This window comes from Morone saxatilis, unplaced genomic scaffold (assembly GCF_004916995.1).
Source record: "Morone saxatilis isolate NCDOM2014 unplaced genomic scaffold, NCSU_SB_2.0 Contig9, whole genome shotgun sequence".
Lineage (NCBI taxonomy): Eukaryota > Metazoa > Chordata > Actinopteri > Moronidae > Morone > Morone saxatilis.
The window spans coordinates 1,421,384-1,434,754 of record NW_023340268.1 but is presented as its reverse complement, the minus strand read 5'-3'; the positions used below and the strand labels follow the sequence as shown (position 1 = coordinate 1,434,754).

The 13,371-nt window shown below is 39.6% G+C and overlaps 1 protein-coding gene across 3 annotated transcripts in view; it reads left to right on the top strand.

Moving 5' to 3' along the window:
• The window catches only part of LOC118342691 (collagen alpha-1(XIV) chain), a 140,678-nt gene that overhangs the window by 56,284 nt on the left and 71,023 nt on the right, over positions 1-13,371 (top strand). For all 3 annotated transcript variants that reach the window (XM_035681308.1, XM_035681307.1, XM_035681309.1), the window contains 8 exons: positions 698-843; positions 4,724-4,853; positions 9,403-9,542; positions 9,789-9,915; positions 10,087-10,226; positions 11,447-11,579; positions 11,853-11,897; positions 12,594-12,739. In XM_035681308.1, the coding sequence (XP_035537201.1) occupies positions 698-843; positions 4,724-4,853; positions 9,403-9,542; positions 9,789-9,915; positions 10,087-10,226; positions 11,447-11,579; positions 11,853-11,897; positions 12,594-12,739 (1,007 nt within the window). The remainder of the gene's footprint in view (positions 1-697; positions 844-4,723; positions 4,854-9,402; positions 9,543-9,788; positions 9,916-10,086; positions 10,227-11,446; positions 11,580-11,852; positions 11,898-12,593; positions 12,740-13,371) is intronic.

Here is a 13,371-nt window from a genome sequence, read left to right as displayed (position 1 = left end):
GAGGCAACTCTGGCATCCTCAAAGGAAATACAGGCAGAAACTGTACATGGACTTACAAGTTCAATGGATGAGAGAGTTGTTAATGTGATATCAAAGAAGGGCTCCTATGTTAATATGTAACTCTTGAGATGTTTTTGATTTAAATAGCTTTGATTTGAGAAAAATTATCCCCTCTAATGCAAAAAATACAACAGATTTCAGTTTTCAATCCTTTAGAAACTGTGTTTTGAAACTGTGTTTTGAAACTGTGTTTTCATAATGATTTGGAAAACTGCATTTTGAGTTATTTTGCAAAAAAATTCCATTGTCATCATTGATAATTGTGTTTAATAAAATCCAGATTACGATATAATTGTTGAAGGAATAAGAAATCCTATTACTGCCAATTAATCGACTATTTAGTAAGAAAAAGAACAAAAACAGTATATGCATAATAATTTGGAACACAGTGTATAAGAAAATAACATTTAATTGCACATACTGCTGTTTGTTTTTTATTGCTGTAAGATCAGAGTAACCTCATGATACTGTCGGGCTGAAATATACTAGATTTAATAAATACTGGCCAGACTTTTCCTTTCAATTTGATCATATTTGAACCTGTTAAAGCTGGAAGCATAAAATAAGGCAAGCTGTAGGGTTTATTTCTTGCCATATTCAAAGCTAATCAACAGAATACTGTGTTTGTGTCGTGCAGTGGCCCTGCCCATGGTGAACGACCTGGAGTTGTTTGATATCACTCACAGCACCATGAGGGTCCGATGGAAGACCGCTGCCGGGGCTTCTGGGTACATGATCCTGTACGCTCCACTGACTGAGGGAGATCCTGCAGACGAGAAAGAGGTGAGGAGGTTGTGTGTGTGTGTGTGTGTTTGTGTGTGTGGAGAGCACGATAAAAGGAGGTGGACAAAATACTGGAAATTACAGACACAGTGTTTCCATCATCGACATTTGTTCATTTCATTTCATTTTTCGACACATCTACCAAGTGTGCATTAGTTCCAGTAACACTTACTGTACAGCATAAAATAGATATTTAGAATATAATACGTCATGGAATAGTTACTAATGGTTTTACTTCTTCCACTTTAGTGTTTGATATGGAAGAAGAGTGGTGACATGAATGGAAATGTCATTTATTGTTTTACTAATATCTGTAGGCAAGCAACAATATTAAGGCTCCATTAATGGGCTGGTTTCTGGTTGAACAGTTTGATAAATAGCCCTCACTCAGAGGGAAAGAGGAACATAAAATCAGCTGTTTTACACAAAACACTCAAAATCTTGATGTTTTTATATATTGTGCAAAGACGTGTTCAGAAGTCAAAGAAAACTGGAACCGAGTTGGCCTGGATGTAGGATCAGCTGCACTGGAACACCCAGTTATATCTCACAGTTCGACAATCATGACAATCAACAGGTTTGACTTTTGAGACATTTGAGACACAACAGAAGTTTTTGACTCTTTTTCAGTAGCAAAGCGCCAACGGTTTTTCTGTCTTTCTGAATTGATTGCAGCTCTTGACCTTGCAAACACTTTCGCTTGTCTTGGCTTTTCTCCCTTTTTTTTGTTATTTTTTGACATTTTCGTGTTTGGCCTGGTAGTTGTTATAGGATGTTCTGTCAACCAGCTGAAGTTGAGACAGTGTCTTTCAGAGCCGGGACAGACTTCTAATGAGCATTTGACTTAATAAAACTAACCTTCCCATCATCCTTTATACCCTTTATAATGCTCAGTAAGGGAGATAAGAAATATGAGAGGATGGAAGGAAAGAGGCAAAAACAGAGAAAGAGTTTGACAACCTTTTTATATATCTATATATGAGGGTTTTTAATCAATAGTAACAGAGAGAGAGAGAGAGAGAGAGAGGGGATGACACTCAGCAAAGGGCTGCAGGTCAGATTTGAAATAATAGCCGCTGCAGCAAGGACTCAGCCTTGGTACATGAGGCACCAGCTCTACCAGGTGAGCTGTCCAGGCACACCATGACCAAACTTTTTAAAGCACCATAAAAATCAGATCATAATGATAGAGGAAACTAGTTGAGGCACAGCTCAAGGCAGCTTAATAAACAGCGAAACAAACCCTGAGCAAACTTTCAGCTCCCTGTGGTGAAAGACCAAATATATACTGCATGAAGATGGACGACGTGTCTCCACTTCCTCCCACTGTACAAGAACTGAAGCCAAAATATCCTGGATACTGGTGCTGCCATCTTGCACTGGTGATGTCATTTGGAGAGTCTGTGCAGTAGTATATGGGGTTGGAGCCACGGTTTTCACGCTCCTGCCCAGACACCTGGCTGGCTCAATCGCGGGAGGGCTCAGCTGTCAATCATGACATTTTTGTACTTGGATTCTTTTGTTTGGTCCACGTCCCATCTGCTAACATGGAGGGGGTGGACTTTATGACCTATATTGCAACCAGCCACCAGGGGCCGATTGGGGAGCTGTTATGTTGTCCATCTTTATATGCAGTCAATGTGCAAGTAAAAAGAAACCAGGCTATAAACCCTTTTAAAACCTGTTAAATCAGCCAGTGTTGAAGATCAAAGGAAAGAAAACTAAATATTGAAAATGTGACACACTTGTAGACAGCCACATTCTAAGACAAGCATCAACAGGTAAAAAAACCTCAAAAACCAAACTGCATATAAAGATTAAAACATGCTGATCGATGACAGGTAAAATCAGCACGATTCAGGAGAGACAGACGAGGTAGAGGAGGAGAGGTATGAAGGGCACAGCCAGCCGTCTGTATCCCTCCCTTTCCCCACGGACCTCATTACTACTGCCGTCACATTCCCCTCCAGGCAGAAAGTGATAAAAACAATTTAGTGAGGAATTCAGAATCAGGATGGATGCTTTCCAGTGGTGAAGATAAGCCTGGCTCTGAGGCACTACTGTCAGAGCCCGGGCTTGGCTGGCTCGTGCTCGTATGGCTTCCACTCGTGAGCCATGTGGGGACTCGTCTGGGCCAAAGCCAGAGTCAAATCCAGTCCAGTTTGACTGAGAAAAGAGCTTCATCCACACGGTTCAGAGGAAAACTCTTTGCAGAGCAGCAGTGGGCTTCAATGCAGACAGAACCCAAGAGAGAGTGAACACACAAATTAAAAGATGTGAACAGCAATAGGGAGATTTCTTGATAGGGATTTGACTAAAATGGGCTTTGAAGACCCATGTTCCTAAAGCTGATTATTTTCCTGCCAACAAAAAACAAAAGTGACAGTGATTCAGTGTGTATGAAACAATCACAGAATGACCTTCGAAGAGAAGTGCCTCTCCTCAAACCAACACATCATTTTAGTATTGTGTTGAATGCTATTCAAAAAGTTCCAACTTTGCTCTCAGGCTACAAAGTTAGAATATAAGTCTGAAATGTAACTTCTGATGTTTTGAACTTTTGATAGTTGTTTTTAATTAAGGAGATGAATATTATTAAAGGAGCACATTTGCGTGATTGACAGGTATCTCAGCCTGTTACAGTCAGCTGTGTTGGTTGCCACTTACACATTCATCCACAGCTCCACCCAGGCTTCCCCTTACCTCCTATTTTAACCCCAAATTAAGATCTTTGGCTCCTGTAAATGACAAAGATGCAGGCAAGCAGGAACGTCATACATTGACTTTAAATGAAAGGTGATTGCACTGATGCTAAAGTCCTACTTTTTTCAGTCTGTGGTCTGAATCTGCACTTAGATCTCCCATAAGCAACATTTGCAAACTCAGACTTATTTGGACCAGAACTAAATACAGCCCAACACAGCAGTCTAACTTTTATTGTGTGTTTTTATCTGTATATAACAGAGTGTACAACAACAGCAACGGGGCCAAACCAACATGCTTTTTATTGCTGCATCATACTGCTTTATTTATGTGAAAGCCAAAACAAAATGTTGAATATCCAAACACTTGTAATGTGGGGAGTTCCACAGTCCTATTTAGATATGTTCACATTATAATCCACGATAAGACGATCTGTTAAACATTGCTATTTGGACATCCATAGTACAAGAAAGTGGAACCAGGCCAAAAATAGATCTAAATATACTCAAATGAAAAGGGAAACTCTGGATATGTTTAATAATCATTTCATTTCAGCTCAATCAGTAATAAAGTAACTCTGGAACATGAATGGCTTCATGTCTGCTGCATATTTTAAGCCAGTATTGAGATCTCTGTTTAACATTTTGCATCAGTTATGAAGTGACTCCTAAAATTTGGCAGTGCATCTTATTTCTCTCAGGCTCCAAAATAAAAACTATTTATTAATGGGGAGCAGATGGACAAACATGTGTCAGTACCTCTGTTCTGCCAGAGTTTTCAGTTTTGTCTTTGGCAGAAGGTGAAAGATGGCTAAGTTCAAGGTTTGTGGCCATAGTGCGTTAACAGTTGTAGTATAGAAGTTAGCGGTAAGTAGTAGCTGAGCTAAATGTTGTAGCTCAGAACGTGAGGCACATAGTTTTGATGAGCCCGATGGGTCCCACCTGCTCAAAGTAAGAGGCACAGCCACATTCAGAAGTCATGTTATGCAATCACAGCTTGATTCTCTGCTTGTCCGGACAGGACTGTGGATTGATGGAGGGATGATATGCAGAGAGGTATAATAGATGTGGACAAGATAAGATGGTGGCGAGGGAGATAAAGATGTCTGCTTGACACACTGTATCCTCTTTCTGCTAAAGGCACATACCTTCATGCTGTGTGTGCTGTGTGTGTGCAGGTGAAAGTGGCGGACTCAGTGAACGAGGTGGAGCTAGAGGGACTGACTCCGGCCACAGAGTACACTGTGACGGTGTACGCTATGTACGGAGAGGAGGCCAGCGACCCGATGACCAGCCAGCAGACCACATGTAAGTCTCTCACACACACGTCTATTCATTAATAAATCATTAACCCATTCCCTAAAGTTATAATTGCACCCTCAAATGATTCTCAAATGCTCCGTCTAAGTGCTTAATTCATTCCCTCAATTTAACAATGTACTGAAGTTACAGATGGTTGTGGCTAATGGGTCAGTTTGAGAGGAACACCATGAGTGTTAGCAGCAGCTGTGTCACAATACATTGTAATAAACAGCTCCATAGAAAGATCTGTCCTGCGGTTTCTGCTGTCCACACACACCGATTTGAAGTTCTCGGATCTAATACGGATTTTGAGTTGATTGTGGACTGAGATTCATGGATTTACGTTACATTTTAGCTGTTAAACACAGTCTGCTGTTATCTCAACATCCCTTAAATTTGTTGTGGGAGATGTTGACAGATCATATCACCACAAATATGTGATGATAATGTGAGCATCATCCAGGTCATAAAAACCCCTCAGACTCTTGGTTGATGAACTCCTCGTGGCAGAAATTTCAAAGGGTGTGTAAGTCATTTTATCAAACAATGCCAATCACTTCAGGCTACAAATGAATTAAGTGAAGGAACCATTCATCACAAATATTTATTTATGGGCTCTGTCATCTGCTTACATATATAGCATTTGTATGTCATGTTTGTACATGTTTTTCTTTCACATTCCTTGTAAGGTTTTCTAACAGGTTTATAATGAAGGCAACATCTCTGTATGTTCTGGCATAACAAGCATCTGTGCTTTACATAAAATATTACTGAGATGAAAATCACTGCTACTAATTCATCTCTGGAAATTGCCCTCACTCTTAATGTCTAAAGCTCAGGCTGGTCCTCATAAAGAAATCTAACTCTTAACCACCATGTCTTACTTAAACCTAATCCTAACCTTAAACCTAAAACAAAGTTTTAACCGTCAAACACTCCTTTGAAAAAGTGAGGACTGGACAAAATGTCCTCACTGTCATAGTATGAAGGTCATTTTGGTCCTCACAGAGATAGAAATACAAGAGCACACACACTGACTCATACAGTAAATATGAATATCACTGTGGAACCATCAATAAGCTCTACTAGCTGTTGATGAAATTCAATTTCATTAAATTCCTGACAGATTTTACGACCCTCTGAACTCATCATATTTCATACCACAAGCCATTTAGACTTACAGCTGTTTGATGGCCTGTAAGAAGGAAACCACACATCTCCTAAAAGACTGGCTGTTTATGTAAGAAGAACACTTGTTTTAATCTTACAGTGAATTTTAGGCTGAAGTTTCTAAAGATCTGGAGTGTCATGGGAATCAATGAAAACGCAGGGAAGAGGAAGCAGCTTCTTTCTCCAAACACTACAGCAGCTAATTTCTCTGATTAGAGCTCACTCTGCTGGAAGTTGTTCTAATCAGTCAAATCAGCTGCTGCAGTTACGCTGATTTTTCATTTGCCAAAGTGTTTGCATGCAGTTACGTGGCTTTTCCAGGACAGCTGCAGCATGTTCTAGTCAAGTCCCGGCACGTTTTCTGCCCCGACAAAACTGGCAACCAGCAATGCCAAAATCACTGCATGGCGCCGGCTTCCAGCTTCCCCTCACAGTGCTATTTCTTGCACCTTACTCTCATTTTGAAGACTTTTGAGGCCTTGATGAGTGTACCTCCCCTCTTCGCCTTCCCCAAATCACCACCGTGCTCACTAATTAACGTTTTATGAAGTCTCCTTTAAGGTCTGTGGCCTGTGGCTTTAAGTCAGGGCATGTTTATGTCTTTATGATGCGTGAAGGCTTTGAATGCAGGTCAGATAAGGACGCTGGTGGCTGTTGAGGGAGATGGTGGTTGTTTTTGGGGTGGCTTGAGGTCTCTCAAATGACTTTTCATGGTAAAATAACTTTCCTTCATCCATGCAAGCAGGGCTTCGTGCCTTCCACCCACCCATCCAAACATATTTTGTTTTGTCAGTCGTACATTCTGTTCAGTGCTCATTTCTCTTTATGTGTATTTAATCATTCATTCATTAATTACTCCTGAAAAAACCCAAACTGTTTTTGTTTCTGTTGATTAGTTGCTATCATGCAGTGATTATGTCCGGAGTGAAGAAGGGGTACATGACGTCATCTTATTTGTATTTTGCAGCATTCAGACTTTTATGGAAAACCAAATTGATTTAGTTTATTTGCAGTTTTCTGTAGTTAATAACCAGCCAGTGGTCACAATTTTTCCTAATTTCTTGTTTTCTGTTACAGCACATGATGCATTATAGGGCTTGTAGGAGATGAGTTTAATGTGCTTTTCACTCAGCCTGTTTGTTCATAATCATTCAGACCCCATCTCTCTGCCTTCAGAAGTCCCTTGTCCCTCAATTCATGCAGTTACTTTACAGTTTTCTTTCTTTCATTGTCGGCAAAATGAGTTTTAATGATCGTTGCAGTGAAAAGAGGGCACCACAGCTGCTGAGAAAAGACCTTTAATAAAAAAAAAAGCAGTATGATGGAGAATAAAGTAAAAAATACTCTTTGCAAAGTCAAACTTCATATTGGCTGTGGTGACTACAAGCATCTAACAAAGTTTTGCACTTTGTAGATACACAGTTCAAAAGCAGATGACAAGGGCAGACAACATGCAGTAGGAATTTTTAGGATATTTAGATTAACAATTCTTTGTTTTTGTTATTAGGCTGATAATCAAAATCTTCACTTTATTATTCAGTCTGGTCTCATGTTGATGTTTGTTTATTTTTGCTTTGGATTTGGAGTAGCTTGTAGTAGCTAGACAGACTTTATGATAGATTTTATAGCTGCGTCAATCTCATCCTCAATATTTTTCTGGCTCTGGCACAAGAAGATGAGATCACGATTCTTAAAACAGTCTCCAAAGCTCTGATTGATTTGTTTTTTTAACTGGGGGAAAAGCAGTGAGTATAGAAAACAGCAGACCTTCTGCGTGTGAATCACAGTGAATCACTCAACGCTGCATTCATCCATACTTTTATTTAAGAATAAAGAAACGAACCACTGGTTTTCCCATTTTGGACCTTAGTGGTTGGGGCATTTGAGGAGTGGTTGGATCAGCCCTTGCCAAACACACCACTTTTCTGCCTTCTTGGAGTCAAATCTGTTCTACCAGCTGGACTTACAAAAGACACGGTTTGGGTTAGCTCCTGCAGACTTCCTTAATTTAGCCAGGGCTGTACTAAGGAACTGGGAAAATACAAGCACACATTGGACTGGATTAAACTCATGACTGTTCAGACTCATACGAGTTAATCCAAGTTAAACTGAAAGATTCTGTGTCAAAATCCACTGAAATTAATTAATGTATATCATACTTTCTTACCTGTAAACCACTAAGTGAAAACAAGGTTTTGTACTGTAATGTTGCAGGATGTTTGACATAATATAAAAACTTTAAATTACAAAAAAATGAAGAAAGAATGAAAGAAATATAATCCTTCTCATAAAACTTATACATTTCTTATTCTTCTTAAAACTTCTTAGGAAAGGCTAACATTTAGAGCACATGGGTCATTGGATATTTTTATGGATTTTTTTATATGGAAACTTTAGAGATTTACCTATCTCTAAACTTTAATTTCCCAGCCTTCTCATTCCTGTGCTGACCCTGGTACCACCTACAGTAAAAGCAGAGGCAGTCTCTCCCTCCCTTCTTCTCTTCCTTTCTTTCTCTCTGCTGCTTTGTCTTTATTCTGACCCCTGGTATAATTGAGGTGAAGCAATGGTGGGCACTATCAGGATTCTTTTTTTTTAAAGAAAACAGATCAGTAATTCTAAGCATAAAAGTTTCCAAGCCTCTGAGAGTGAATCAGATTCCCTGGCTGAATTAAAAAAGCTCACTTTTTTAGACCTTTGCAGTACCTCCAGGGGGTAGAGACAGAGAGAACAAATGAAAGAGAGAAGTTGAGGCAGAGCCTGAGGGAGGGTGAGTGATGTAGTGAGGTTTTGTCCACTTTATAATTAAAATAGTCAAGTGCAATAACCCTGGTTCAAAACCCCATGAGTGTGTGTGTGAGTGTGAAATCACTTAACAAATCAAAACTCAACTAACCTTTGACCCCTGATAACAGCAGCTTTGTGGCAGCTACTGTTTCTGTTCTTATCGAGGCTCGGCTGTGTTTTTGTGTTCACATTCTGTGTGTCTGCTGCTGATATCATCAGATGAATGAGCGTGAACACGATTACAAATACATGGGCAATATAAATCAATCCAGTACATTCCAGATAGGGATTGATTAATGATCATTTCTGAGGTGGTGTGTTTGATTTTAATCAAGACTTATAATTTTCATGTTCACTTTATCTTTAGTTGCTCATAAACAAGAGTGAGCAGCAAAAGGAAACTTTTTGTGTCTTCCCTTTTTTTATTTTCAACATTTTTGTCGTTCCTGTATGAACCAATCACAGAGCAGCTGGGAAACAAGCGTCCTGTGTTCACTTTATCGTAACCACCTTCCACATCTTTACAAGTATTCAAATCTATAGCATAGATTGGATATGGAAGTTTACTACGTGTCTCATCTTTCTCCTCCCACCTCAGTGCCACTGACGCCAGCCAAGAACCTGCGTTTCTCAGATGTGGACCACAGTTCCGCCCGGCTCACATGGGACTCCACCTCCAGGAAGATCAAAGGCTACCGCATCATGTACGTCAAGACCAACGGAGTCCAGACCAATGAGGTGAGAGGATTCTGCAGGGCTCAACCAGTGGGAGCAGAACTTACAAACCTTTTCACAGCTGTTGAGGGAGTTGTTCAGTTCTCATTACTGACATCAGTGTTCAGAAACAAACCATCACGCTTACACCTGGTCAGAGTCTGGTCAGAGACAGCTAACTGCACTGTGGACCAACTTCTGAACACGATCCAGCATAAAGAACAAACCAAATCACACAAAATGTAAAAATATGTTGTTTGGTTTCTTCAGGTGGATGTTGGCCGTGTGACAACCTGGTTCCTAAGAAACTTGACCTCCCTGACAGAGTATACAGTTGGTGTCTTTGCCATCTACGATGAGGGTCAGGCTGAGGCTGTGACTGACAGCTTCACCACAAGTAGGAACTAATATCAATATTATTATCATACAGGAATTGTTATAATATGTAATAAATGTAGGCCTCAGAAATAATGTCAAAATTAAATAGCAATCGGGCTTTACAAGTTACAACATAAGCTGTCTTTTCTATTGTTACCATAACCATTAATGTCTGTATATGTGTGTGTAGAGACGGTCCCAGACCCGCTGGATCTGAAGAGCAGTGACGTCTCCACAGACAGCTTCAGGGTGTCATGGCAACACCCAGCGTCTGATGTGGTTCTGTACCGACTCATCTGGACGCCCACCGATGGAGGAGACAGTGAAGAGGTGTGTGTGTGTGTGTGTGTGTGTTTTTTTTACATATGCAAATGGTTTAGGGTCAGAGAATGCAATTTATAAATAAATATATTCAGTTGTACAATTGTATAATTCATTAAAGTGTAATAAAATACATTGAGATTTGATTACAATAAAATACAATTGATTTTTATGCAAATTGCATAAGCTGAAGGGGGAACCTGACTGTTTTCAACATTAAACAAACTCAAAAAGATATCAGGTCAAGTGTTGTGATGCCCATCTGTACATTTATTGATTTCCTTCTGCTTACACCTGTCCAGGTAGCAGTCCCACAAGGCTGCACTCATTTTGGCAGCTTGTAATAGATATCACATTGTTTTTCTCACTACCGAACAGCCTATGACCTAAAGCAAGGTCTGAAGTGTAGGTGGTCCGGTAAATTGAGAGCTTCTCTTTCAGCATCAGCTTTCTCTACAATGTCTGCATTGTTTGCCCTGACTAGTGAACAAGATCCTGAGATACTTGAACTTCTTCTCTCTCGGGGTAATAACTTGACGAGAGCTTTCCAGTCGAGCACCATCGCCTCAGACTCAGTATGCCCAATGTGGTTTGATTAAATTATTGATTTTCTTTTTCTTTATGTATTATTTCATCACAAACATCATGTTTCACTGTTGTTGCTTCTACTTTTTATTTCATGTCTAAATGTCAAACAACAGTAAACCAAGGTCCTCGCAACTACTGCAATACAGACATGTATCACTGTATGGTCTCTGTCTTTTGTCTCTTTTACTTATTGTTGATAAAAAATACAGCCACGTTTTATCTCACATGAATCAGATGATTCAATTAAGATACAAAATTAAGCAGAGGTGAATATAAAAAGATAAAAGTCAACTTTCTCTTCTGTCTCACTCTCTCTCTCTGTCGCACTGATGAGTCTCTCTCCGGGAGATTATCTCAAGGATGATAATCCCAAAAGCAAGACATTTGTTATCAGTTTCTTCAACTGTTGGCTTTTGTCTCTCTCTTGATCTTTCCTCCACCTGTCTGTGTCTTCATGCAGTGATGTAACATTAAATATAAAGGTGTGCTTAAATGAGATGCTACTTGCTGTTTGGAAAGATTATGGTTAGTTCTTGTCAACTCTCAACATAGAAATGTGTTTACCTCTTCTGTATACATCTGATTATGTCACTGACTTTATATTCATCCATCTAACACAAGTCTCCATCCATCTGTTGTAGGTTCTGGTGAACGGAAACATTAACACCTACCTGATAAAAGGACTCAGCCCCTCCCTAGAATATGAAGTCCTCCTTGCTGCAATCTACAGTAACGAGGTTGAGAGTGACGAGGTGATCCTCGTAGAGACCACCGGTAAATGAGATGTCACTACAGCTGATACTTCTGGGCTTCCAACTGTCCTTATGTGTCTGTAAAGTGCACAGTAACAGTATTTACTCCAGTATCTTTGGTTTGGCTTCTTTTCCAACTGTTGTACTTTCTTTATGTCATATTTTCTGTTCTTATGTCAGTCGGAGAAGGACATTATTTTTCAGATTGATAGAAACTTCAAAGAGGATCCTTTAAACTCTTTATTGAACATCTCTTTCATCAAGCAGATCAATAAATATTTTCTTTAATTTTCAGTTGAAAGAACAACCACGGTTGCTACTACAACTACCACAACAGAAGGTAAATATTTCATTCTGGCTGTGGTGATGAATCTTTCCTCTCCACGTCTTCCTCATGTTCAACCTTGCCCCTCATCCTTGATCCATTATTTCATCCTAATAAATCCTCCTGCTCTCCTGCCCTCTGTTTCAGTGATGCCATCTAACTGTTGGCTGTGTGTTTATGTTCCTCGATATCTGGAATACATTATATATCACTCTTAGACCCTTCTGTTGCATGAATTCATAATGGTCGAGGACCTTATACCAATTAATTCTGCTGATGAAAGTAATCTAATTAGTTGCAGAAATATGTAAAATAAATATTTTTATGTTTGGGGTAAAAATGTGTGTTGGGTTATGTTATGTTTTTTTAATAATGTTTCGATGGAAACCTTTTAACTTCCAAGTTATGCTAAGGTAAAACTCAGATTCAAGATTAAGAAAACATCAGGTAGTAAATATCTCATTACATGTGTTCTGGCGCTGTTTCTTTGATAGCGTTTTAAATCTGCAGACAGATAGTGTATCATCATGAAGGTTGTCGGATATTTTGCCACAGAAACTTTCTCAGCAGAACCTTGAGTAAATTAAATGCCAAAATGATGGCTTCTTGATATAATCAATTTCTCTGAAACAGGTTGACAGTTTTGTGCTTCAGTGAGTTGATGTGTGACTCTGTGACCTGCAGTATGATTCTTACTCTCTGATCCTGCAGCTCCTCGTTTCGGGGTGAAGAACATGAGGATCGATGAGGAAACCACCTTTAGTATGCGGGTGGCCTGGCAGGCTGTCGACTCGAGAAATGTCCGACATTATCGACTGAACTACATCAGTGCCAAAGGAGACCGAGCAGAGGAGACGGTAAGACAGAAAAAGAGAGACTGTTTGCTTTGTTTTACCTGTGTTTTCATGACAATCAGCATTATAACTCTGGACAGAGGGCTGTCTGCGCTTGTTCAGTGTCCCGAACAGTAACACCGTAAGGGCCCTATTGAAACTGCTAGGGCTATTATTATTATTTTAATACCAAATGAATCACATTTTTTGAGACCTTAACATGCTCGAAAACTTTGCACAAAATTTGTTGGTAGCGAAAATGTAAGTGTTCTTTTGGTCCTGTATATGTTGCAAAATGGCTTAGGCATGCTCCCCAGAATCAGCCTCCAAGACCGACATGTATGAAAATTGGTACACCTGTGTATCATAATCAGACAAGCAAAAAACCCTCTTTTACCCATACCCCAAACCCAACAGGAAGTCTGCCATTTTAAACTTAGTGGTCATTTTCTGTGATATTCCTCAAAGTATTTTAATGAACTCCTCCTAGGGAATTGATCTGATCGAATCCAAATTTAGTAGGTGCATTCTAAAGACCATCACAATTATGCAGAACAACTAATCCATGCATTTGTTACTTCTAGGCTGGATTACTGCAACTCCTTATTATCAGGCTGCCCCAATAAGTCCTTAAAGACGCTCCAATTAATTCAGAA